Source organism: Melopsittacus undulatus, chromosome 5 (genome assembly GCF_012275295.1).
Source record: "Melopsittacus undulatus isolate bMelUnd1 chromosome 5, bMelUnd1.mat.Z, whole genome shotgun sequence".
Lineage (NCBI taxonomy): Eukaryota > Metazoa > Chordata > Aves > Psittaciformes > Psittaculidae > Melopsittacus > Melopsittacus undulatus.
The window spans coordinates 38,752,646-38,778,356 of NC_047531.1; the positions used below are offsets into that span (position 1 = coordinate 38,752,646).

At 39.6% G+C, this 25,711-nt stretch overlaps 1 protein-coding gene and 1 long non-coding RNA gene across 4 annotated transcripts in view; one reads left to right on the plus strand and one right to left on the minus strand.

Moving 5' to 3' along the window:
• Positions 1-92: 92 nt before the first annotated feature.
• LOC115945423 (uncharacterized) lies at positions 93-24,368 on the minus strand. Of its 2 annotated transcripts, none has more exons than XR_004549658.1 (3): positions 24,225-24,368; positions 14,080-14,141; positions 93-176 (listed from the first exon to the last, which is right to left on the minus strand). It is a non-coding gene; the product is annotated as an uncharacterized lncRNA (long non-coding RNA). The 2 variants fall into 2 exon arrangements; XR_004079760.1 differs by having other exon boundaries at positions 93-196.
• Positions 23,860-25,711, plus strand: part of LGR5 (leucine rich repeat containing G protein-coupled receptor 5) — a 91,595-nt gene continuing 89,743 nt past the window's right edge. For both annotated transcript variants that reach the window (XM_005142570.3, XM_034063360.1), the window contains exon 1: positions 23,860-24,226. In XM_005142570.3, the coding sequence (XP_005142627.2) occupies positions 24,018-24,226 (209 nt within the window). In that variant the 5' untranslated portion in view covers positions 23,860-24,017. The remainder of the gene's footprint in view (positions 24,227-25,711) is intronic.

Consider the following 25,711-nt stretch of genomic DNA (forward strand, 5'->3'; position numbering starts at 1 on the left):
CCTGAACTCAAAGCCTTGGTGTGCTATGGCCAAGTCCCTGATGTGATCATCAGGAGATCAAGACTGCAATGTTTACTTCAGAGTCCACTTGCCTGCATTCGGATTTGCTCTTCAAGCCAACAGCAGTGATCCCAGATCTTCCAAGCCTTCAGATTGTTAGTCCTCAAGGTGTCAGTCTGTTAAGAGAAGCAGATGGCTGTTGCACTATTAGTAAATGTGTAAACAAAACCACAAGCTGAACTTTAAGGGTCTCCCATGAAAAGGAGTCTAAACCAGGCATCCAAAGTTAGGACACACACTTTGAAGCTGTAAGTCAGATTCGCTCGTTCAGCAAAGAATCAAGATTCCTAACATGTCCTTCTGGCTCTCTGTAGAAGACCACAGACCTCTTACAGATGTTTTTGTCTCATCCTCTCTCCCCATGCTTTGCCCAGCTAACAGTAGCACTTAGCACAGGATGTGGCATCCAGTCTAGAGGCATGGCGCTTAATTTTTAAACAGCTTTTAGTAGAACTAGTCCTTAGGCTCTGGACAAATTGTTCAACTCTTCTGAAAGTACAACTGTGTTCAAAGACTCTCTTTAAATAACAGTCTGTGAATAAATTCTATACTCTTTTTTAGGCTCAACTTGGTAGTGTCTACAGTACTCTCTGAGGCTTCTCATATAAAAAGCACTGCAAACCTTGCTATTTCAGGTCAGTTAGTCAGGAACCTATCTAATATTTAAACTAAGGGAACCATGTCCTCACAGACTATTTAACTGAATTCTACTTAGAAATTTAAATTAAACCAATGCAACTTGCTTCTGCAGGCAAAGATTAGAGGGCATGCTGCCCTGCAGTTATTCTGCACGTGCAGACTCTTCCAAACGGAGCACAGGACACAAATTCCCAGGTTTGAGAACAGTCTATTCCATATAATCCTGAATTAACTTACAATAAGGCCAGCCTGTGATGGTCAATACCATGCTGGCTATGGGTTTAGTACACACTGTTCCCTCTAATACCTTCATTGCTCCACATTCTTACTCCACTTGAGCACTTTGCATGCCCACTTATGGACAATGTTCATATGTCACCTATTATGCGAAATTCCTCATGCCATTACTAGCAGATCTACCTGTAGATCTAGAGACTTTCTAGCCCCTCTATACATAGTTCTAAAAAAAAGACAGCTTGGTTTGTTGCTCTGTCCCTGGCACAATCTTTCCACTCAAATCTAGTACATGCCAGAGAGCATGAGCAAAATCGACTATCTTTATTTCTTATAGCTGCTAAAAAAAACAAAGAGTACACAAGAAGGAACGTAACAAAGGTAGATACAGCAATAGTTGCCTGCCCTCTTTTACGTGTCACCAGTTACCTATGCTTGCACGAGCTGAAACTCAAGGGTTTAGAAAAATCAGTATTTAGAAAGAAAAATTAATATTTAGAAAGAAAAAATTGGCACTTTTTTTTGACTGAAACTTAATTCATGCTTCATGTGTAGAATTAAAAGACTTTCATAGAGCTTCTTGTCTGGCCTGGGATGATTCTGAGGTATTTTTGTTGGGCCCCAAACTCTATAAACTAGCCACTACTAACAGATTCCTTCTGTGAGAGGCTCTGTTTCAAACTACAGCAAAACTCAAAGGTTTAATCCAAAATAAACAGTTCCTGTAAAAGTAAATTGATAAATAGCTTCCCTGTAATCATATAATTAGTGGTACAATGTGTTAACCGCTTTTGTGAAAGCAATTTAAATGCTCACCATTCACATTGTCAAAAATATCATTGACCCAGCTGCTTAAAAACAATTGATGAAATGAATGTTGGTCTTTACTGTGGTTATTAATGCTGGGGCAGATCTTACTGTGTGCAGACAGCAATAGACCCTTCATTACTACACATCCACATTGTGCTTTTTAATTCTTTCCTAAGAAAACTAGGAGGTTGGGGCAGGGTGACAAGGAACCACATATGACCTACTCACTTATCCCCACTCATTGGATTCACTAGCCAAACCTCCTACATGCTGAGCATCAGTAGTTGTTAGGAAAAACTGTACTTCAGTGAGTTGAAACCATTTGATATCTAAAGCTTTATGCAATCATACTTCATAGAACACAAAATGCCCACATTTGTGTGATTTGCTCCCTAAAGGCTTTCACATCAGAGATCACCTGAAAAAATTACAAGGGTAGACTTGAATATTTGCAAACCAAGTAAACCCCAGGGTAACAAAAGGGATTTTAAGGAAATTTTCCACCCCATTGGGAAACAGAGATCAAAATGATTACAGCTAAGTATGATTAGGTTTAAATTAATGTTGGGTTTTAGTCAACAGAAGCAAATACCCTCATTTCAACTTTATCCAAGATCATATCCAAGACTGCAAAATTTCTGCAGTCTGCAAAATGTTTTATCTTTATAAAAGGTCTAGTCCTTCTGTGTGAAAAGTTTTCCACTTGCCTGCTGTTAGGTTGGTTATTATAGAATAATATTTCTCAATATGTAGAACATTCCTTGGGATATGCACTAACTTTAGTGGGCTACTTTCCTAACACAGACTCAGCTGCCATTATTGAAATTAAAGCTCTAACTCTTGCTCTTGTGAAAGATGCCTGCAAAAATGGAGCAATTGGTTCAGAAAGGTCTGCCTGCATGCACTAAATCCACCAATTACAAGGGGTAGCAATGTAAATGCTGCTTCACTGATGCATGTGAAAAGGAAAAAGTATGTTAGTAGGAATTCTTACCCCAGTGTTTCTGAGAATAAGCAGTAAAAAGTAGCATGTAATAAGGATAAACCAGAATACACATATGCTAAGGTGTTTGGCTTTAAAAGCTCATGGAAAAGCAAAGGGTTTGATTGATTTCATTTTGAAAGTGAGCTCAGCTCTTAGAAGACTAAGAAGTACTGTTACAGGAAGATGTAATGATTTTACAGTAACAGCAAATACCCAAATAGCAACAAACCACTGCACACAAAATGCCTGACTTGCTAGCAAACAGCTGTGCAGCCCATGCCTATTATTCTAAATTTTCAAGTCTTCTTTCTTAAAATATTCTTTACTAATAAACTAATAAGCATACCTATAGGTATATCATTTAACAATGACATTTAACAATAGCTTGACCCAGAGAAACTCCCAAGATTTTATAATGGTATGCCTAATTTCAGGACCATAACCCCACTTCTGGATGATGACCCCTCCATGAATGATACTTGTCTGGGAAACACTAACCTTGATTGTAGGACCCATAGGACAATGATCAGAAATGTCTCCATCTTCAGAAATAAATATATAGATAATATACCATTCGCTGTGAGTTCTCGCTATCAATACAAACACACCAGTCATATACACATACACAAATGTCCATTCAGACATGCTATAAACTAATGAAGATATTTTTCCTATGCCCTGGACAAAGAAAAAGGAAAAAAAAAAAGAGAGGCAGATATTCCTATTTGTAAATACTCTGGAAGAATTTTGATATTTCAGTAACAGGCCATTTCCTAGACTGTACAAATAATTGTGACAAGAATCATATTCAGGGCAACAGCATCAGGGTTTGATGTCTACATAAAGCAGTATTCTGGCACATGCAGCTCTTAAAGTACACTTGAAAGTGGACATACCGAATTTTAGGAGAATAGCAAGCCAAAGCTATTAAATAATAGACATGGTGTTGAAGCCAGTCATTCAGTCCCTACTAGTTCAAATGTACTTCCATTCTGACAGGCCTTGGAACCCAAGTTGTACTGAAGAATGCCATTTAGCACCAGTGATTAAATTAATGAAAATTAAGATTGGAGCTGTGAAAACAAATCGAAAAATGATGTAGACTAGGGCTGCTGTGTGCTGTTTGTTGTGGAAAATACCTAGAAAGTGACTTAGCGTATAAAATGGACAAAATATATATTTTGCCGTAAAGAAAAAAAATAGGTCAACAGGAACCACTGGGAAGGCTAGAACTTGGACTCTAGGAATTCAGCCCTTCAAGGAGTTCTATTATACAATTATTCTTGTTCAGAAGAACTCCTTTCCTACAAGTCCAGACTATTAAAAAGAACAATCACTTCAAAAGACCGTCACCTGATTGCTGGTGTTAGCTCCCCTCATGGGTAGCACAGTGCAAACACAGTAATTTCTGCCCCACCTAGAGAACTGCAGCTTAGTACAGATCTATAAACAGATGCTAAAGGCAAACCAATGTATCGTTCCATCAAGCAAGTAATATTTCTAATTGTTTGCTTTCCACTTCTATTCTCCTTTTGAATTTTAAACTTCCTTTTAGAAGTTCTAAAACTTCCTTTTAGAAAAGTAGAATCAGGTTCTACTCAATATTCATATTTTTGTACATTTAACAGAAAACAAAAGTTAAATCCTTCCATGACACAGCTGTGTAGAACAGAGTAGAAGAAAACTTCAGTGTGTTTTGGAAGGCATGGGGGGAAGGGGCAGCAATAGACTTTCATTGTGTTGTTCCGGACAGGCAGGAAGAAAGACAAGATGCAAGGGATGTGGTTTATTTTGGCTGCAGCTTTATTAACTCAGCTCCTCTGGGAACTACCATCAATAACTTGTACAGTATAGGTCGTCATTCTTTTCATAATCATTCCCACCTGCTGGAGAGCTGCAGTTGGCCTCCTTTCTCCCATCACTCCTCCTCCCCCCACCTTCCACCTCCACAGCTGGTCACCAGCTCACTACTGACCACCCATATCCCTTAAAAAGGGTAAAGGGGCTAGAAGAGGCAATTGTCTCCTAGCTGTTACAGACTCCAGTGATTCCTGCTCCCCCTCAGCTTCTTACCTTTCCCCAAATCTTTTTCCAGTTTTGGTTTATCGGATACTTAGCTCTTCATGGAACAAATACCTGTGTTGCACATCTGCTTTCTGGAGAAGACACCAATTAGCTCAGCTGAGCTTCTCCGCCCCTCTGCCCTGTTTCCCAGAGAGTTAAGAGTTCACATTTGCTGCTAAGCACAAAGCTGTTATCAAAGTCTGTGTATACAGACTCAGCAAAGTGCCTCAAATAGAAATAAATGCCATTTATCCAGAATGCTGATTTATCAGGATGCTCAAGACTGCTGCAACAATGTTTACTTAGATTAACATTTGAAAATACCTTTTAGAATAGCAAAGCAAGTGGGGTTTTGCATTGGGCAGAGAAAGTGAGAAGCAGAGAGCAATCTAATTTTCATTTATATATATGTATATGTGTATCAGATGATCTCTTGACCTCACATTCTAATTTTCATTCTTTAAGTAAGAATGGGCATGATAACAGCAAAGAGAGAAAACTGAGGGCTTGGAATGACATGGACAATGTGTTTCACAAGAGCCAAGACTGTATGAAAGTGGGGAAAAGCCTACTGACTAACTGTACACACAGTCAGTCCCTTGGGTTGCTCACACATGACATTTACATGAAATGTGTGTCTGCATCTCTATCTGCTCCCCACCATCCCTAGCAGGAAGATGGGCTCTGTGTGTGCAAATCATGTGGAGGAATGAAGGATGAACAAATAGAAGAATTACACTCCCATCAAAAGTATATCCTTTAAGAAAATAGCAAATACGCAATTGAAAGCACGCACAGGAGAGGTTTTCTGATATAATGCCAACCATTTATCAGGTAAAAGACCAAAAATGTCTATGGAAAATTCCATCTGGTATTCCAATGGTACGACCACTGTATCTTAAAAAGCAATCAGTCTATTTTTATACTTCTGTTCTTCTAAGACTTTTTTATTTGTTTTGGCAATGTATCTACATTTTCTATGAATTATCAGTGAATGTAGGAAATGCTTTCTAGTATCTTCACTGCAACAAACGTGTTTGGAAATACTTATATTTCCTAAACCATTAAAACGCAGTTATATGCAGTAGCTATGCTATCATTGACATGTCATTTTAGATAATTATCTCCCTTCTACAAGTAGCTAATGCAGACCCACTGACCCCTTCTCCCTTCTGAACTGATTCTCTTTCATCCTCTCTTACTGCTTCAGTAAGCAAATTAAAATAATTAAAAGCTATACCAGTTGTAGACGCAGTGTAAGACCAGAAATGGGTCTGTTCCCATTGACTTCAGAGAAAATGGGTCATCGGAATGCACGATGCTGTCTCCAGGAATACAAAATTAGAAGGACTTTGCATTTCTGTTTTGGTATTTTATTTTTTCACACCCAATTAATAACTAAAGCACATAAAGGAAAAATGTGCATATTCAGATGGAACACATTTTCATCTGGCTTTTATATTTTCTAAATTAATTCCCTTGAACATGAAGTATATAATTGAAACAGAAATTATATATTTATTGCTCATAAAAATCAATCATGTGCAAGATGCTGAATGTTGAACTGCTTAGAGAAGTTTAATCCTTGTGTTTTTCGCAAGAAGCTACATTATGGGAACTGATGAATCTTTGCTGGAATCAGGGACATTTGCCTCCATTCCCAAATACAGAAGAATGGAAATATGGTATTCTATCATTTTGCTACACTTGGTCCAGGTCCATTCAATTTTTTTCCTGTTTTGGAAACATACAGACGTGGAAACCAATGTCTGCCTGGCCCAGCAGGAGATAGTAAAATACTTCACAAACACCAGATGGGATATTAACAATGTTTGTAAAATATAAAATGCTCGAAGCACTCTCTGCAAACTTAAAACTGTACATGCTTCATCTCATTATAAGCCTTTTTTTTCACCTAGTGAATTCCTTTACATTCTCTTTTAGAAGACTGACATTAACAGACCTCTTATGTCTAAAAGGAAACCCAAAAATCAGCCTCTTTGGAAACTAATATTGATAAGTATGATAAAATACTTGTGTGATGTCACCAGCATAAAACCTATGTAATCATTACAATGTGACTGTATGGTCTCAATGCTGGGGGAAAAAAAAAAAAGAATGATTTTTTTTTCTTCATTCTTTTTGTTAAATAACTAAGGTATTTGTGGTTTTTAAGACGTGCTATGTTTATGTTTCTAACCTTCAGGTAACACTCTAAATGCGAAAAAGCAGACTGCCTATCCATCATCACATCGAAAGAAATAATAATGAGTCCTTACTCCTCCAGGATTCAGGACATTGTTGAATGGAAAATTTTAAGGTATCTCCTTTTGCCATGATACAAAATGATTTAAACTGAAACTGTCTGGAGGGGGGGAGTAAGTGAATCAACTGCATAGAATTTCTTATAAAAAGGAAAGGATTTCAAAAGTACTGAGAAGAGTTAGACAATTTTCTGACTAATTTTCTGTTTGGACAGTTTTCCTTTCAAAGCTTTACTCTCAAAATATAAGGCAGTAATAGCCCAAATAATACACCTTAAAATTTTAATTTATATTTAGAAACAATCAAAAAGAACAATGCATGTCAAAGCAATACTTAAGTTCACAACCATTCTCAGATATCGACATATTGCACTGACAAGGGATGGGTAGAATCATCAAAATCTTGAGTCTCCCAGGAAGGAAAACCAATTTAAACTGTATGAAGCAATTAAGTTAATTTATATGCAATACAACATAATTCTCTAGAAGGAAACCTTGCCTATATACAACCAGCCTGCCTGTTCTCTTAAATCCAAACAGTATTTGAATTAACTGAATATTTTAAAGTATAAAGGACAGAAGTATTCTTATTGCCCTTACTAAACATTTCTGCTTTTAAGATACCTGCACTTTCCCAAACAAAGGAAAAACAACTGTCACAAGATTTTATAATTTTCTACCTCCATTAGAGATAGCAGCCATTCCAAGGCTATATCTGCAGCTAGGTGATAGGCATAGGTGTATGCTTTGTGATCCAGGAGCCCTGGTCTCCCTGACTTGGTAAGTTGCAAAGTCAAACTTTACAGTTTCCTTATGGCAGCAGTCTTTTCCATTCCCAGAAGCACAGTGATCTGGGGAAATGATAGCCAGTGATTCAGGGTACCTGGAGTTCCTCCTCTCTTTCTGACAGAATACTGTGATGCGAATGGGACAGTAGCACTGGTATTGCTCTAGAAGTCACAGCTTGGCTGCTGAGTGCAAATACAAGGTTGGCTGTGGATGAGAGAGGCATTCCAAATTCCTGCAACCCAGCAGCAGAACCCAGGTTGCAGAAGAGGACTCACCCTGAGGGCACTTCTGCAGAGGCCTGAGGGCAAGGTCAAAGGCAATCAGGGTCACACTGAAGGCATTTTAGGCAACACCAGTTGTAGGCAATGGTAGAAAATGGCTTTTCTGGCTGTTTCTTCCGGAATTAAGTACCTCATTTCAATGCAATTTCAGCAATCTTCAGTTTAGGGAGCTAAGTAGTGGTAATGCAAAATAGCTTAGTTGAGAAAGATTTAATTCCAGAAATGTCTATTGCCATCTGAAGGTACTTAGCAGAGTGCAGCAGTCTAGATATTTTTGCATCAGGTTTACCAGATTTTCTCAGTTGCAATTTATATTTACCATTTAATTTTAAAGAGGTGTCAAAGGAATTGTGGCCTCTTAGAATATTCCCCTTTTAGTTGTGACTCTTGGATGACTTTATGCATAAAAGTGCAGGGTGTCGATTGAAATAAAGCCACAAATGAGTTATGCATGGTCATCTTTAAATCAGAAGATTATTAAGTGCCTTCAAGTTTCCTTATCCCTTCACATTGTAGGCCAGATTTTCATAAGGTGAAGCCTGACAGCCATATATTTTATGAGCCTAACTTTTGCACTGGCAAGTGCCACAACTGCATCCTCAAACACAGCTTTATTTCAATAAAACAGGCAGGTATTTGGGTGATTGAGGGACCAGTGAGATCTTACTCAGGTCAGTGTGAACCTTTCCACCAATTTCAGTGGGATACATGTTAACGTTAGAATCATATTTTTAAGAAATGAAAGATTTCTGTAGATAGTTGCATAAAACAAGCAGCAAAAGGACGGAATCAGATATGTCACGACCTCTGGCTTGCTCTATTAAAATCCCACACTGAAGGTCATCCAAAAAAGAACGATTACAGGAGAGCCAATGCTGGTATAATCTTTTTGCAAAGTTGCTTGTTCTATTAATTTAGTAGCAGATATTTCTATACCTACTGGAATGCTATGAATTATTAATCGATGGGTTTTATTCTCTTCTCCTGTGGTGTATTCTTGCACTTCCTGAGAGTCTTATGTGAAGTGCAGTTTGTGCTTTTTGGTTTAATATTTTTGAAATGGTAACACAGTCAGGATTAAGAAAAGCCAAAATAAATTCTACTTATGAAAATTTTATTTTGGTTAAGTAATGTATATGCATCGTCTACACATTTGGCTGCATCCATTTACAGACTAAATCTGCGTTCATGGAAATTTACGTGCAGAAACAAGGGACAAACTTTAAAAGCTGGAACACTTCAATACAGATCTTTTTACAAGGGTTCCATAATTTGAGTTACTCAGTTTCACATGTGGCACCCCCTTGAAAGCTACAGCAGTTGTGAGTCATAGAAGAATTGGGTCCTACGGATTCCATAGTGAGAAAGATACAGTCAGTGTCCTCAGGGAATGCACAGAATAAAACCTATCTTACTATGCAGTTATGCTTTAAAATATGCCTCTGTAAAACTGTGGTCTTTCAGCATTTTTATTTCCCTGTGATCTCATACATGTTTTATTAATTTTATTCCATTTATAAATTAAAATATATTTGTGCTTCCTTTTGTAAATGCCAACCCTCCATACTAGGCCTGAAATGTAAAAGTCAAGATAGGTTTTCTCAAGTTACTTCTCATCAGCATCACCAGTAAAAAATGGTCTGCAGTTTGAGCTCCATTAGAAATATTATTGTGCAAGACTGACAACAAACCAAATCACTCTCATTAAATTTGTCAGATCTCCAGCAAGAGAAAAGCAGATAAAACATATTGGCAAGAGCTATGCCAGCTTTGGAAGAGCAGTATGCACCATGTGCTCCAGCTCCTGCCTGCCTGCTGCTCACACATAAAGGACAGACCACAGGCTGCTTACTAAGGCCTGCCTGCTGGTGCATCAGTTTGTATTTGGGCCTGCACTGGCTTCCTTTCTTGATTTTATGCTTCAGGGTTCCTAACCCTGTGCCTGAGCGCCTTCATGAGCCTTAAAGGAATCCATAACTACAGACAATGAGCCTGGTAGTCTGCTGGATTACATGAGAACTATCATCTAGAGATGACACTCATCCCTAGAGTCAGCACAGTAAGCTGGCAAAGCTCAGCACACAGTGGAAGCAAACAGTAGGAGAAAAAAATGTATCATTTTTAGTTGGCACCTTCAATTCATTCCAGTAATTGTCCTCAGAGTTGCCTACAAGGTGAGGAGTAGGCTCTGAATTTCAGTGGGAAATGGGAAGCTGTATGTCCATTTGCCTTCTTTGAAAATGGCTATCTGTATGTTAGTTCTGATGCTGCAAGGAAAAAATAATAATAAAAAAAAGTGAGATTGAGATAATTTTATTTTTTCCAATTTCTTTTTGGACATAGAACAAAACTGCCGATTATTTGTGCTAGTGCATGGATGTGACCAGATGCTACTTCTCAAGTAACACATCCTACCCAAGCTCCACATGAAGGCTCCATCCATGTTTAGTGCCTTCAGCTGCATTAGGTTCTCATTCCTGTCTTCCCTTTCTCATCCAAGGGAGAGTATATGAGGCTGAATGAGTTCTGAATTATACTGCTTTTAATGGGCCTAAATGCTAACTGCCCTTTCTGCGTTTCAAAATTTACATCTGGAAACAATAATAAGGCCACTTTAAGTATATGCTTATAAGTAACTTTATCCATGCTACTTGAAACTTAGAGAACATTTTCTTTGTATTTCTATTTAAATAATTTGACGAAGAGAGCTCTCAGACGCTGGCTGATCTCCTTATCTTGGCTAAAGGGTGCAGTGCACCCTTTCAACCTCCAAATGTGATCTTTCTGTCTCTTCTGGAAAAAAAATGTTTCCCTTTGAAGTTACTGAGGCAAGCCAGTGGTGTCGGCTCACCCGCCTGCTTGCATAAAGCCTATTATTCATAAATTGGAACATCTACTTGATGACTGTAAAGGCACAAGTTACAGGCTGGAATTCAGTACATTTCAGCAAACATTCTCCCATGTTATTATTACTGCAAACATAATGTGCAGAACAAATTATTTTAAAAGAATGTATGCTTGTAAAGCAGATACACCTAATATAAAATGAAGTTAGGAAAAAATAGATTTCATAAAATATACACTGTATTTTAATGAACAGTTCGTGCTTCTCCCAGGATTTATTAGGCAGCATATGGAAGACTTTTTCTCTTGTGTTTTGCGATAGAATCAAATAAGCTAAAACTCAGACAGAATTGAGAGTAGGGTAATCATATTCCTATTTTTACATCAATTCTTGAAAATCCAGGCATTCATATCAACAGCATAATCTGTTCTCTAGTATACTGAAAATGTGCTATAAAATAAAAAGCCAAATAAATCTAATTGCCCTTTTTTTGGTTTCAGAAAGCAATTTCTTTCAAGCAATGGCTTTGAATTTTCAAGTGCATCTGTGCTGTGCAGTACCATTTAATGCAGCCACTTGGCTATTCACACAACTTTAGGTAACCCAGCATTGTATTGTCCTGACAGATGTATCTGCTGTCTTAAAGCCAACTCAGGTATATCAATATAGATATATAGAGGCACATAAACACCCCTGTTCTGTGTCATGGTATAGCCATTTTGAGACAAAATTCCCACTTACTTAAATTAAAAGTAGAAATACAGAGTATGAAATAAAAGATTTGCCCCTATAGCTATAGAGTTAAGATAACTGTGGAAGGGAATGAGTACAGGAACTTACGTTTGGCTCAAAGTGAGCTGACCTCTGCACTGTTCATAACTACATCTGAGCTCAATTAATTTTATTTTTTTATTATATTATATTATATTTTTTGTGGCAGAAAAAACAAGTCTTGAAACCTCACCCAATAATGTCTGTCATGTCTCAAAGTCAAGTATAAGGGAAAGGGAAGTTCCTAATGTGAGGATGCATCTAAAGCAGTTTTTTTGCTCAATTCATTTGCCTGCATAGTTTAAAGTGGTAAATTGTGTCTACTAACAGTGCCTCAGTGGGTTGAATGCAAGTGAATGGTGCACAGCTATCTAATAAATGCTATTTATATGGGGCTTTTCTAAAGTCACCACATAAAAGCAGTGAGTTCTAAAAATCTATATACGAATCATACAAAATATAACCGTATCTGCATTCTGTTGTCTTGGCAATGTCTGGGTGACAGCTGAAGCTGCAGATGGTTCACAAACCTGAAGGAATATTGTCCTTTCTCTGGGTACTACTACTATCATGCCCATTTAAGTATCAAAAGGATAAAAACATTACAGATAATATATAATAACTAAAAATATTTTAAGTAAATATACATCATGCTACAAAGCAAATCTAAGAACTATTGTGACAGATATTACAACAGCATCTGGAAAGAATGGCACTATTACCTACACACCTTCCTTCACTCTTCTAGAAGATAGGCACAGTCAGGAGCACATGCATTACTGTGCTCCTGATGCCATACTGGCATTAATCCCTTGGAATACTTAGTAGGTTCAGCTTTGTCAGCAAGTATCACTGAACAAAAAAGACTGTAAAACATACACCAACTTCAAAGCTAGTTTTGCCAATGACATTTTCAATGCCTGCTCCTCCAGGTAAAATAGAGGCACAACTTGTAAAAAGAATCACAAGGCTTCTCTAGGATATTTCTGTAGCTTCTGAATATGATTTTTTTCTATTTCCAGAAAACTGTCTAGTAAATCAAGGGTATTGTAACATGGGAGTACTAACTTGGGATACAGTGTCCTCACTAGGACTATCATCAGAGATGAAACTCCAGGATGTTTTTTAACCTTCTTCCTCATATCTACTTACACTGTAGCTGGGTTCATCACTGCTAACATGTGACTGATCTGGTCAACCCTGTTTCTTAAAAATAACAGACTGTTCCTTCAGAACTGTCTTTTGTATATGGGGCAAAAACCCCATCTTAAAATATGTCTCATAATAATTCTGGTATAATGTTTGTAAAGGCAGCTTTCCTGAAGATTAGTGACAGTTACCCTTAACTGAAATCACAACACAGGCCCAAACAAACCTTTCATCTGGCATGTTCATGGCAGGATGACGGGAATCTGTTGTGGCAAGTTGAACTCACCATTTTTTCACATAGAATTCAAACTCATCAGATAAAACCAAAATCCATATCCATCCACAGCCTAGAAAACTGAGAAAATCACACTGGGTACTGGACTGATGGAAGGGGAGGAAAGTATTTGCAAAGGCTAAGTTCAGCCTTCAAAGACCAAACTTGCTAGGCTGCTTTCATTGTTGATAGAAGGAAATAAGCTGTACTGGGGGAAAAAATAAAGAATGCCTAGATTAGGCTTCTACTCTGAACCAGCTTCTAAAAAAGCTTCTCTCTCTTGTGAATATTGTGTTTCCTTTCTTTCTTCTGGCACTGTAAACTTCTCTTTCACCTAATCTGTGTACCACTGTTCAGTACTTTGGGGAAGGATGGATAGTTCACATTCATCCATTCTCTCCCCCATACAGTGAATGGTTGTGTCAAACAGTTCTGGGGTAAATGTTGATCACAACCCAGACAGGTTCCCTTACTTTCATATAGCCCTTCCCTCATGATACAGGCATGTCACAATCACTTGAGCCCACAGTCTGAGAGATGGTGTCCAGGATTCCTCTTGAAATGAGCTGTATGTGGTTTTCCACAGCTTTTTTAATAGCTATTAGTTGGCACAGGGGACATGCAGTCATCTTCCTTAATGCCTGAAGAACTCCCTAATCTGCAGCTTTGTAAGGTGCAGCTGTATTACACCTCTCGTCTTGAAAGGGCCTGCTGGCATACAAAGGGTGACAGAGCAGAAAATGTATCGAGGCTCCTCTCTACACAGGTAGAATGTCACTTTCTATCTTAGAGTATAAAAGGCCTGTCAAGATGAACAAGGGATTAAAGGCTATATTATACAAAATCTTTTTCACAAGTTTAAACTTTCACACTTAGGACAGAAACACAGAACAATGTATGATGGGAGGACTTACCAAGGTTATCAGGTACAACCTTCAGCTCAAGGTCTTCAACTTCAGGTCAGGTTGCTCATGGCCTAATCCAGTTGATATATGCAAAAAAAAAAAAAAAAAAAAAAAAAAAATCAAAGCACCTTGCAAAATTTATGCCCCAGAGTCTGGGGGCAGCTGGAAAGAATGAGAGATGAAATACTGGTTTTCTGTTGAGTTTTACACAGGAGCTAGGATTGGGTAGACTGCACCTTACTTCCCTATTCCCCCAGCTCTTTTAGTACGTGAAATCACAGAAAGTAAAAACTTGTTTCTGCCCACTATTTTCTTTCCTGGTTTATCCAATGCTGTTTCACCATAAACCTATTATTTCAGAGCATCTGGACATTTCAAATGTAAGTTTTACATTGCCGCTGTATTTTAAAGGCTAGATGAAATCTATTTTAATATCCACCTGGCTTGTTGTTTTTGTTTTATTTTGTTTTGTTTTCTGAAAGTGTAATCGTTTAAAATAAGCTACAACTCGCGTCTTCCTGAATCCATAGTGCGGAGCGGAGTCCTGGAGGACAGCCCGGAGCAACGCCGGCAGCCAGCAGAGGGCGCCCACGCTTTTAGCTTCGTGTGGTCCTATCGAAACCGGTGAGCACCGCATCAAGGCAACATCAGCCGCAGAGCTACCGCACAGGTAAAGGCAAGAGGGTTTAAGAGATGGTAGCCAAGCTGCTTTTAGTCCAAGCAGAAGTACATATCTCTTGGGTGTGAGTGCTTTTGGGTGTGAGGCTTTTGGCAAAACAATAAATAAACCCCACACCTTCCAGTAGTAAGCAGTAAAAAAATTATTTGGTGTGAATACACAATTGCATGGGAATCCATTCAGCTTCTTCACAGATCAACTTGTAGATACAAAAGGAATCTTTTAATTAACCCTTGGCCTCATATGCCTTTTTTTCTGTCGCTAGTTTTCCAAAAGTCAGAATAATGTCTTGATCTAATGCTTCATTTTCTTCACTTCAACCACAGCTTTAGACTCCAGCCTTGCAAAAAAAGTATATGCCCTTACTTTGTCCATACGAAAAGTCCTAAAGAAGTTGTGCAATGTACAGGGAAGACATATATACATGTGATTTTTCCAAAAAGCAGTGTGTCCTTTTAATGTCTTACGGAAATCTAATTGTGTTGTTTGTTTGGGTTTTATTTCAAGTAGCTCTGTTACATCTCATGTTAATAACTTTTTGTGTAAAAGCATTAATAAAAGGTACCATATTTTTCATGTGTTATGGGTATGTTTTCACAGAAATTTCTCTAACAGTGGCAATTCACCTGAGTACAATTCTAAACTTGTTAAGATTTTACTCTGGCAAGGTACTGAGATAGGAATTCTCTACTGTGAGGGTGGTGGGACACTAGCACAGGTTGCCCAGAGAAGCTGTGGCTGCCCCATCCCTGGCAGTGTTCAAGGCCAAGGGGGATGGGGCTTTGAGCTACCTGGTCTGGCAGAAGGTATCCCTGCTCATGGCAGGGGGGTTGGAACTGGATGATCTTTAAGGTCCCTTCCAACCCAAACCATTCTATTATTCTATGAAATGGGAAGAATAGCCCTGCATGCTAAGTGCATTGAAACTACCACAAAAGCCTCTATTATTGATACAGACCACATTAAATAACAAGTTGTATTTAAGAAACATCTATGTACTTGATGTTATGTTTTCTTTGTATCTACCAACCCACAGCAATAATAAGAGATTAAGTAACTTAGTCTCACCAGGCTACTCCAAAATTCTACACCTCAAAATAATTTAATGATAAAAATTACTTTAATGTTGAATTTAATGCTGTCTCTCAGATACGTATTCTCAAGAAATATCAAATGAGTTCTTATTGCATGGAAAAAGGTTCTTTTAAAAAATGCAGTGGGAAAAACTTTGCTGTTGTACTGCTGGACAACTGTAAAACTGGAGAAAATACTAAGTATTAAAACCCCAGTGTAAAACATATAAGAAATAATCTTTGATCACCACAGTAAATCTGAATTTAGGATTTCAAAAAAGTTTATTTAGTCTAACTTTTCAAACTGTTTTAAAGTTGTTCTCAATTTGTAATTAAGTTGTATGAAGTTAGGACAGAAAAAAAACTACCACCATCTCAAAATTAGCAGTTACATTTTGAAAATGTAAATAAATAGAAATACCACATTCTGAAGGTTCCTGGGGACAAACAAGCTTAATAAAGAGTATCTGATTTGACTCAAATTCACCTGTGAATATGCTTATGCCCTAAAGAAGTTGAATATGACAATGTACACATACATGTCAATTTAGCATACAACTCTGACACTATGGAAGGGGCAGATATTGTTTTCTGTTGCATATGGCTCAAGCCACAAGGAAAAGATGGAAGGATCTTTTGATGAAGCACACTTCATGCTTCACACATGAAGTGTGAAGCAAAGTAAGAGTACAACTGAATTCTGCATGGCCACCCATGAGCAACACAGCATCCCTTATGAAGTCATCTTCTCTCCCAAATAATTTCAGTTGTATTATGTTTCCACGTTCAAAGCAAGATTGCCTAAAATCATCAACAAACAGACCTGACACTTGTGACTTCTTCCTATAATAACATTTTCTAAAATTCTGCATTATAAATTATTATTCTTAATATTAAGTGCATTAAGTATGTAATTGTTCTACAGAGGAAAATGTCTTCCCTGAAAAGGAAAACCTAGAATGGAAATTAAAATGAAAAAAGTACAAACAGATTGCTTTTGACTTGGCTCTTTTAAAATCCATTCCAAGTGGTCAAACTTAAAAGTAATTATTTTTCAATACAACACAATGCTTTCTCCTTTTGTCTTTTTCTTTGTATTTTTTAAATTACATCTGTTTTCATCATAGTTCACAGAAATGTTTCAGAGAAAAATTAACCTTGAACAAATGCTGCTTTCTATACCGCTGTTGCTTCTGACAGATTCCAAGTGGCATTAAACCAAAATTATTAGTACTGATGTACTTTCAACCTTCTGTTTCATCTACCTCAAGGGCTCATATATTGAGCCAAGTGCTGACCAAAAAATGTACATAAAGAGAATATACTAAATCTGGGCTTTTCATATTAGTCCTTGTTTGCCAAAGTTTCCTCTTTCCTGCATATAACATCTCAGCGCTCTGCTCTACTATAGCAGCACCTCCAACCATAATCAATGCAAGGATACTTTTGCATAACAACCTTGATTTAACTGTTCTCAAATGCATAAAATAATTAATACAGATGCTTTGAACTACCTTCTGGAGGAGAATCTATCACTCTTAATCAGCTTCAGAGAGATACCTGGAAGATTAAGTTTGGGTGGTACAAACACTCTCTCCTCATTTCCTACTGTCTTCAGTAATTACTAAAAAAAAGTAGCCAAATCCTTAGAGGCCTGAGTTATTAACAGAAATACTGGCTTTCGTGGTCCAGGTCTATAAACTGGGAGCAGTGTTTGTAGAAGAAAGGGCATAGAAACTTCAGAGTTGTGTATTTTAGCTGGCTGAGTTCACCAGAGGTTCAAGAGTTCTTACTTCTTTCTCTTGTAAGTTTTTTGGGGGGTCACCTTCCCTCCTCTTATCTGTGAATACCTCCCTGTCATTCCCCTGCTCTAAACCTCCTGTTAGTCCCAAGTGTCCCCGTTCTTTTTTTCAAATACAAGGGCTCCTTCAAATCATCCTCTCATCTTTCTATAAACATCTGTGCTGCAATCATTCTTCCTCCCTTTGCTCCATGCTCCCCTGTATAAAACTCCTCCTATCTTCAGCTCCTTGGCAGCTGTAGGCAACTGCAAAAGATCCCACTTCTTCTTCCTGCTGGCTGCTCTGTCCAAATTGTTGATCTGTTCCCTTCCTCCACCTATAGCAGGGACCCTGCATAATTGCTAGCCATGTAGAAAAAACAGCATTTCTTGTACATCTGTGTAAGTACCCTAGAGGTCCTGTGTCACTGGCAGGCTCTGGTGGAGGCTTTGTGCATGTATTGAAGGTCACAGACCTGTATTTTGCTTCTTCCTTCCTTTATGTCATTTTACGTTACTGCAGATGGGACTGCATCAGCTTAAAAGAGTCACAAGAGGTGGGTAATGTATCCTGCCAGTTTATCACTGCTTTACAAAGTGAGGATGAAGCACTTGAGCCACAGAAATACAGACACTTCTCTAGTTAAATATGTACTGAAAGGCTTTGTTGATTAATATTGCACTGGGAAATATGCAAACAGTTTTCAAAAACTTCTTGAAAAATTAAGTCTTATATGGTATTTCCTGTTTGTTTTTCCTAAGTCAAGAATAGTAAAAGCACTGCTATTAAGATTATAGATATGTTTGAAATCTTTTGGTCTTGCTAATGAAAAATCTTTTACTTCCCTCCTCTCTGCAATCTGTGTTTACACCTCAGAAAACAAGCACACAGAGACAGAAATCAAAATACAGACCTCTCCCACTTTTGGAGGGAGGAATCTGCAGGAAAACAAGGTATTACACCACATCTAAAGCCTTCTGACAATTTGTCACAATTACATACTTCTTTCTTAGATACATTTCTTCCTTTTGCATGGCAGCTGATCCCAAAATGACTAAAACTATTACCACCGCCACAAAAAAGAGAAAGAAGGAAAAAAAAAACATTATTGTGACCTCCTTCAAACAACTAAAAATAATGTAACTTCTCATTATAAAGTATCATGCAAATACACTTCAAAAACCACAGGAACCTCAGGGTGTTTGCCACACAGACACAGTGAGAAGAGGAAGGATGAAAGAATTGGACAGAATTTCTATATGAGCTGCTAAATTAAGAAATGACTCCATGCATGCGCATGGTATGTATCAACTCTTGTCTTTTACCCAGAGAAGAATGCAGATCACCACAACACGTAGAGGACCCAGAAATACATCATGCATCTCCACATGCATACATATTCAGAGGTTTTATGTTTTGCAAGTGTTAAGGTGAAAAAAAAACAAACTGCAACCCTCTATGAACTGGAGTAAACTTCCTTACTTTTGTGCAGTGAGAAAGTAAAGTCCCAAGACTATGCAATTCAGAAATGGTCAAAGGGATTCATTCATCACAACGTAGCCTCCCAAAATTCACATCCTTCTTTCATCCTTTTTTCTGAGAGACATTGGAGTCCACTTGCCATTTAGGTTCAAACCTGTTATGTTTTTCTGTTGTGTGTAAAACTAGGATATATCAGTTCAGAGACCTGTTGCAATGGTTTACCGACTCTCAAAAGGCACAGTTAAGACCACAGTATAAAAGATCTGACTAGGGGAAGGCTACAGTCAATCTGACCAGCCTTGCTGCCACAATCCCACGTGGCATGGTTCTTAAGAAATTGTCATAGCTCTTGCTATAATTCTTGAGACAAGCTTTGAATAGGCAGTTAGATATAGATTGAGAAGAAAAAAAGTAAAAAAAAAAAAAAAGGTAGATGAGCCAAAAAGAGAGCTCTTGTCTGTTTTCAACTATTAGTTGTTTTGATAAAAGTTATTACTCCTCATCCTTCATGGACTGTTAGACATAGCTTACATGTCCTCTTTCTTCTCTTGGCTTTACATGAGACATACAAGGATAACACATCAGTAAATTTTAAGAGCTAAAAAGCATCATTTAAAATATTGCTTAAATCACATAGTCCCTGTGTTGGTAAAATACCCACTTAATGTTTTGCAGCCTGGATGTAATTCCCTACATGATGTCACATCCACCTAAACACAAAATAATAGAAGGGTCTCTTCATGCAGCTTATTTCCACATCTTCATTCTAACACATGGATTTTATTTCCTAAACAGAGAATTACTGTAATGATCAACTTTCATTCCCTCCAAACAAACATTCAGTAAATCGGCATCCTATGTATTTACATTTTTTCCTGATTTCTTTTCCCAAATGCCTTACTATTACAATGTGCCTGAGTAATCCTGACTTTTCTACTATTGTTGCAAGCTTTACAGATATTTTCAGCCTGAAAATAATGTTCATGTCAGCATTTGATTCAAAATTATACAGATAAGTCAACCGTCACTGTATGCATCGTAACAGTAATAATAATATTATCTTTCTGTTTCTTTATGTTCTTCCCATTAGCAGACTTCAAATTACCGAAGAGTAAACCCAAGTAAATCTTAAACGTCAAATGTTTTATCTTGGTCCTACCACCGCATCCGGAACTGCTGAGTGAAGGGTGCAGCTAGGTGGCAGCGTGCCAAACAAAAGAATCAACATAAAAAGATGATTTTTTAAGATGAATGGTATAGCATGCCTTAAATAGCATGAAAATCTCAACAAAACCAAGTTGATGTCAGTGTTGTGACTGACAAGCTGTAGCTGTGTGGTAAATTAAGCCAGGGTAATTAAAACTCCCGTATTTGTGTCTGGTTCTAGGTGTGACTCGGCCCTAGCCATCCTACATTTCAGGTACCAGCATTTACCACTACATAAAACTGAAATGGTGCTATCTGCCTTGGTTTGAAGAACACTGCATGGCTTAATAAAGTGATGTAAATACATGTGTTAGCTAAAGATTTTCAATAAAACATGATAGATACATTATGCAAATGAGCATGAATCTATACTGGTAGGTAAATATGAAATCAAACACAGTATATAAATAACCTTCTGCTTTATGTATAAAAGCCCTATAAAGATAAATCTTAACAGACACAAACCCTCCTCCAGGACTAGTCAGAACAAAGGCACAAATCAGGTGTCCTGCAAAGAGGACAGGATCCTTCTGCACAGGTCACTGGGCACTTGCAGTACTGCTCTACAGCAACACAGCCTAAGGGCTACTGGAGCTTAACACTTTCCTAATGAACCCTTTCAACATAATGACTTCAACACATCCATGAAGAAATCCCAATGGGAAGAAAAAGAAATCCCACCCTGCATGAGAGCCTTATTTTCCCCACAGCCAAACCACATGGTTCTACTGCTTCCTAGGAATATACTCTTCACTTGTAGACAGGAAAGGGAAAAACAAGCTATATTCAACTGTGACCTGCCTTGTCTTTTGCTGCTGTGCTTTTTTCTTTGGCACTGTATCGGACTTGCCTGAATATTTAAATACTAGTAGCTACCTTTGCTAGTGCAGGACCTCTTCATATTTCTGCTTTAAACTCTATTTCGGCTGGGACAACCAATCGTTTCAGGATTAAACATAAATTTCCATTATTAAATGCTTTAGCCATGCTCTTTTTAAAATCAGTTCATCCAGTTTAAGCTTACAAAACAGAAATAAAACACACATTTTGGATACCCAATTTTCTTTTTACAGCCCTGTATTTTAAAATTAGATTTCATCTAAGGTCTAAAATCTGCCATGCTACAACAATATAAAAGATGCATGTTAAATATATATCAGTGTATATATATTCCTGACATATGAATTGGTATGCTTTTTGTGTGTTAACAATATATAATGCAACACATAATTTTGTTTATTCGTAGGTAACAGTCCATAAAAATACCTTTTATATTGATAAATTGGAGGGTTGTCACATTATACATCATATTCAGAAGACAGGTATTTTGACCTAAGTATCACAAAGACAGGAAGATATTCAAGAGAGCACTCTGCTGAGATCCTGAAAGGATTTGTTTACTACCTTGATGAAAGCTAAAGACCACTGGTGGCTGTACCATAGGTGTCAGTCCAAGTGATCAGGACATAATGCTGAGATGTCAGAACCTACAGGAAATTTTACAGTCACAATGGCCTTTTGGAACAGTAACAGCACCTCCAAGAGACATTACCAAACTGACAGATGTTTTTCCTTTTCTCTTTATGGAGAGCCAGAGACCTATGAGAAACATGAAAAGGAAATAAATGTATGGTCTAATTTAAGTGTACAAAGGTAGGAATTATCCATATCCATTCCTACCAAATCCTTTTAATCTTCAAGCTACTCTTCTTTCAAAAAATCTTTAAATAAAACTAGATAGAAGTACATTAAATATTTCAAAGAAAGTCACCAGCTAAACAAATGTATTCATGCAAAGTACACAACATTCAAAGGAATATTTTTACAGCTAAAACCTCACTACTAATTAATCTATGTCAAACTTCAGATATCTTGTGCAAGCTGATAAATCCTCAGTATAAAATGAACAAACAGTATACACTTTCCTTCCTAGAACAAACAAAACATGCATGCAATAGACTCAGGTTAGATAAATACAATTTTACTACAGTTATGAAAAATATTTACTTGTTAACTATAGCTATCTGATGTCTTTTGGCAGCACACGTTAAGGACTCTAATAACAAACAGTACAGATGCCTAACAGAAACTATTTCACTGCAGAAGAAAGTAAAAGTATTCGCAATTTATTGAACCATTAGTATGTACCTATTCCACACAGGCCAGAACTTCTTGAAACCCATGAAATTCAGTGATGAAAGTATTGCTCCTTCACAGTGATGTAAGATGTGTAAGAAAACATCGAAAGGTTTTAGTGGAACAGGTCTCCGGGACAGACACCATGGTACATAATGAAAACTGCTTCCTGCATGATTTTTCTCCTTAGGTGTTTATTTCGGACACCCTATGCTTTCAACCACTGTTTTTATTATCTTAGGATAAGGTGATGCTTGGGGAAAAGTTTTCCAGAAGCCCCATAGGCCTAGATTTACAAAACACTGTCCTGTATAACCAGCCAGACAGCAGATTTCTTTTTTTATTATCTTAAATAAAGCACTTGAGCTCCAGTACAAGATCCTTCTGCAACTCAGATTAGATCAAATGATGGTCCAGGGGTGGGAACAGGGCTTATGAAACGGGTGGAATATAAAAGCATGTATTCTGCTGGCCTTTTCATTAAGCGCTCATTTCAGACTTAATTGTAGATTCAAAGACGGTGTAGCAGAAAACCTTTAACTAATGCTCTCCAACGCACACCGGGTAGCCTGACCAACAATTCTGTCAACAGTCTAAACAAGAATTGGGCTGGGACTGGGTTATTAAACAGGCTCAAGTCTGGAGCTTGCAGTCAACTTTGTTTGCACTGACAGCTGATCTGGAGGGTTTGGAAAATGGTTTCAAAAACTGCCATCCTCACCTTTCCCTCACCAATGTCTTTGGCATACTCGGTCACAGAAGAGCAGTATGAAGGCCACTTTCTGCACACCCTGAGGAGTGGAAACCTCCGGCAAGACGCCGGGTGAGGGACAGCTCAAGACCTCTCAAATGCAGCCTCGCAGCAAAGTTCCCTTGGCAGCAGGTCCCCTTTGGAAAACTGCAGCCTCTTGGCAAGCCTGCGAGGTAACCGAGCAGTGCGAGGGAAGCGAGCGGGTCCGCATCTCTGCATATAACCATCGCGCAGTCCCCACCAGTGAGCGAGTTCCTGCCCTGGGTTAGACCTCCCTTCCAGCCCAGAGCACCACCCGAACCTTCGGCTACCACCCCAGAGACCGCTCACTGACCCCACTGCCTCAGCCCCGTTGCCGCTTTGATTTCAAACGCGATAGGGTGAGGGGACACGCGCTGCCCAACCGCCCGTCCTTCCAGAAACGTCCACCGCGCTCCCCCCTGCCCTGAGAGGCGCTCCCCCTCCTGAGGCGAGCCCCGAAGCGCGGCGGCCGCGGGCCGGCGTGAGAGAGCGAGCGAGGGCGGGCTGGAGGCTCTCCCCCTCACACACCCCACCCCCGCCCGCCGGGCCCGCGGCCGCCCCCACCCGCCTGCTCGTACGGCGGCGCGGGCAGGGCTCTCCGCGCTACGGCGGGCAAGGCTGGGGCGGCGTCAGCGGGCGCGCGGTGCCGGCTCGAGGGCTTTAAAGCAGCGTGTAAGCTGAGATGCTACCACAGACAGCGGCGCGGTGGCGGCCGCAGCAGCAGCTCCCCGAGCCTACGCGGACGCCCGCCTTTCGCCCCCGCCGCATAGCGGGGCATGAGAGCGACCGACCCGCAGCTCTAGGTACCCCCGGGCCCCATGGCGACGTCCTGCGCTGCCCTCCGCCTCCTGCTGCTCCTCTTCTGCCTGCCGGGGCTGCGGCTGGGGACGCGGGGCAGCGGACAGCGTCCGCGGGGCTGCCCGGCGCCGTGCCGCTGCGAGCAGGAGGGCATGCTCGTCCGCGCCGACTGCTCCGACCTGGGGCTCACGGCCGTGCCCGCCAACCTCAGCGTCTTCACCTCCTACCTGTAAGTGTGGGCAGCCAGCGCCGGCGGGCCGGGGAGGGGGCACCGGCACCGGCAGCAGCGGGGATACCCCGCGGGAGGGCCCGGACCGGCCCTCGGCGGTGACAGGAGGTAGACGGGGTCGATGGACTGCCGAGCCGCTGCCCGAAAACACCAGACTTCAAATAAGTTTCTAATCGGTTTTTAATCAGCGGGCGGGTTTATAGGTATCTCTCTATCTCGGTGCCGGGTCCGGTGCCTGGAGGATCGTTGTATGATGTGCCGTTTAGAGGGTAATTAAAAGCGATTGCAACAGCAGAAACTCGATTCGATCTGCAGGGACGTTATCTTCACCTTTGCTTCCCGGGACAGGGCTTTGAACTGCGGTTGCTGCTGATTTAATCTTTAACAGATCTCCCCTCGGGTTGAGAAAAGGCAATAAATAGAGCGGGCTCCCGGGAGGAGGGCAGCGCTCGGAGGCCGGTGCGTGCAGGTGCCTGTGCCCGCAGCCGGGCCGCAGCTCCCGACCCCGCCAGAACTCTCCCTCAGCTTCCAAGTACCCGCCGCACTGTGTGGGGGGGCATCCCGCTGGTCCCGCTGGGTGCTTGTGGAGAAGCTCCTCTGCGTCTGAGGCGTGCAGAATTACAGCGTGTAGGGACAGGGACAGTGAGAGTGGAGGAGCTTTGAATTAATAAAAACACTGCCGCACACTCCGGGGAAACTGTTTTCTTCTTTTTGGCAGAAGGGTCCTCGTTTAGCTTCTCTTGGTTTTGTGTGTTAAAAATACTGGTGCGCTAGAAGTGTTACTCTCGTGTCCTCCTTACTAATTTCGTGCACTTCATTGTGGTTGTGTGTCCTACAGCTTGTTGATCTAATCCTAATCCTCTATGTCCAGCATACACCATGTCTGTTTCTGAATGTGTTTGTCCACCCGTGTATTTTGACGTGGTGTTGCCATGCTTGCTACTATGGTTACTGTAAAATGCTTTCACAGTATTGTGTGTCAGGTCTACTAAACTGATAATTCAGAACTCACTTCTCTGTTAATGCTATACTCCAAAGGAGCTAAAAGCATGTGTTGCATCTGAGAAAGTAGATGAAACTAAACTGGTAACACCCCTTCTAAGACAAGTACAAACATGACAAGAAGGTAGAAATTAAGTGCAACCAAAAAAATCTAAGTACTAACTAAATGTTAGAAAGCTTAGTTTAGTGAAAATGGCATTGGTTTAGAAAGAAGATGTACAGCTAAAATACTTTTCTAAATATTATGCATGTAAATGCTGTCCTGAAATTTACCTTGGTAGAACAGTTTTGGCTTATTTTACTATAAACATTTCAAAATCAAAGCTATTAGTAATGTTAAGAGGCAGGAGTCAGCATTACTGAATGACTAGTTACAATAGAGCAAAATGTAATGAAGATAAAATTTCTAAAACACATACGAAGTCTGCCAGTGGTTTCAAAAGCAGCAGGTCAGGATTTGGGGTATACACAAGACACAATGTG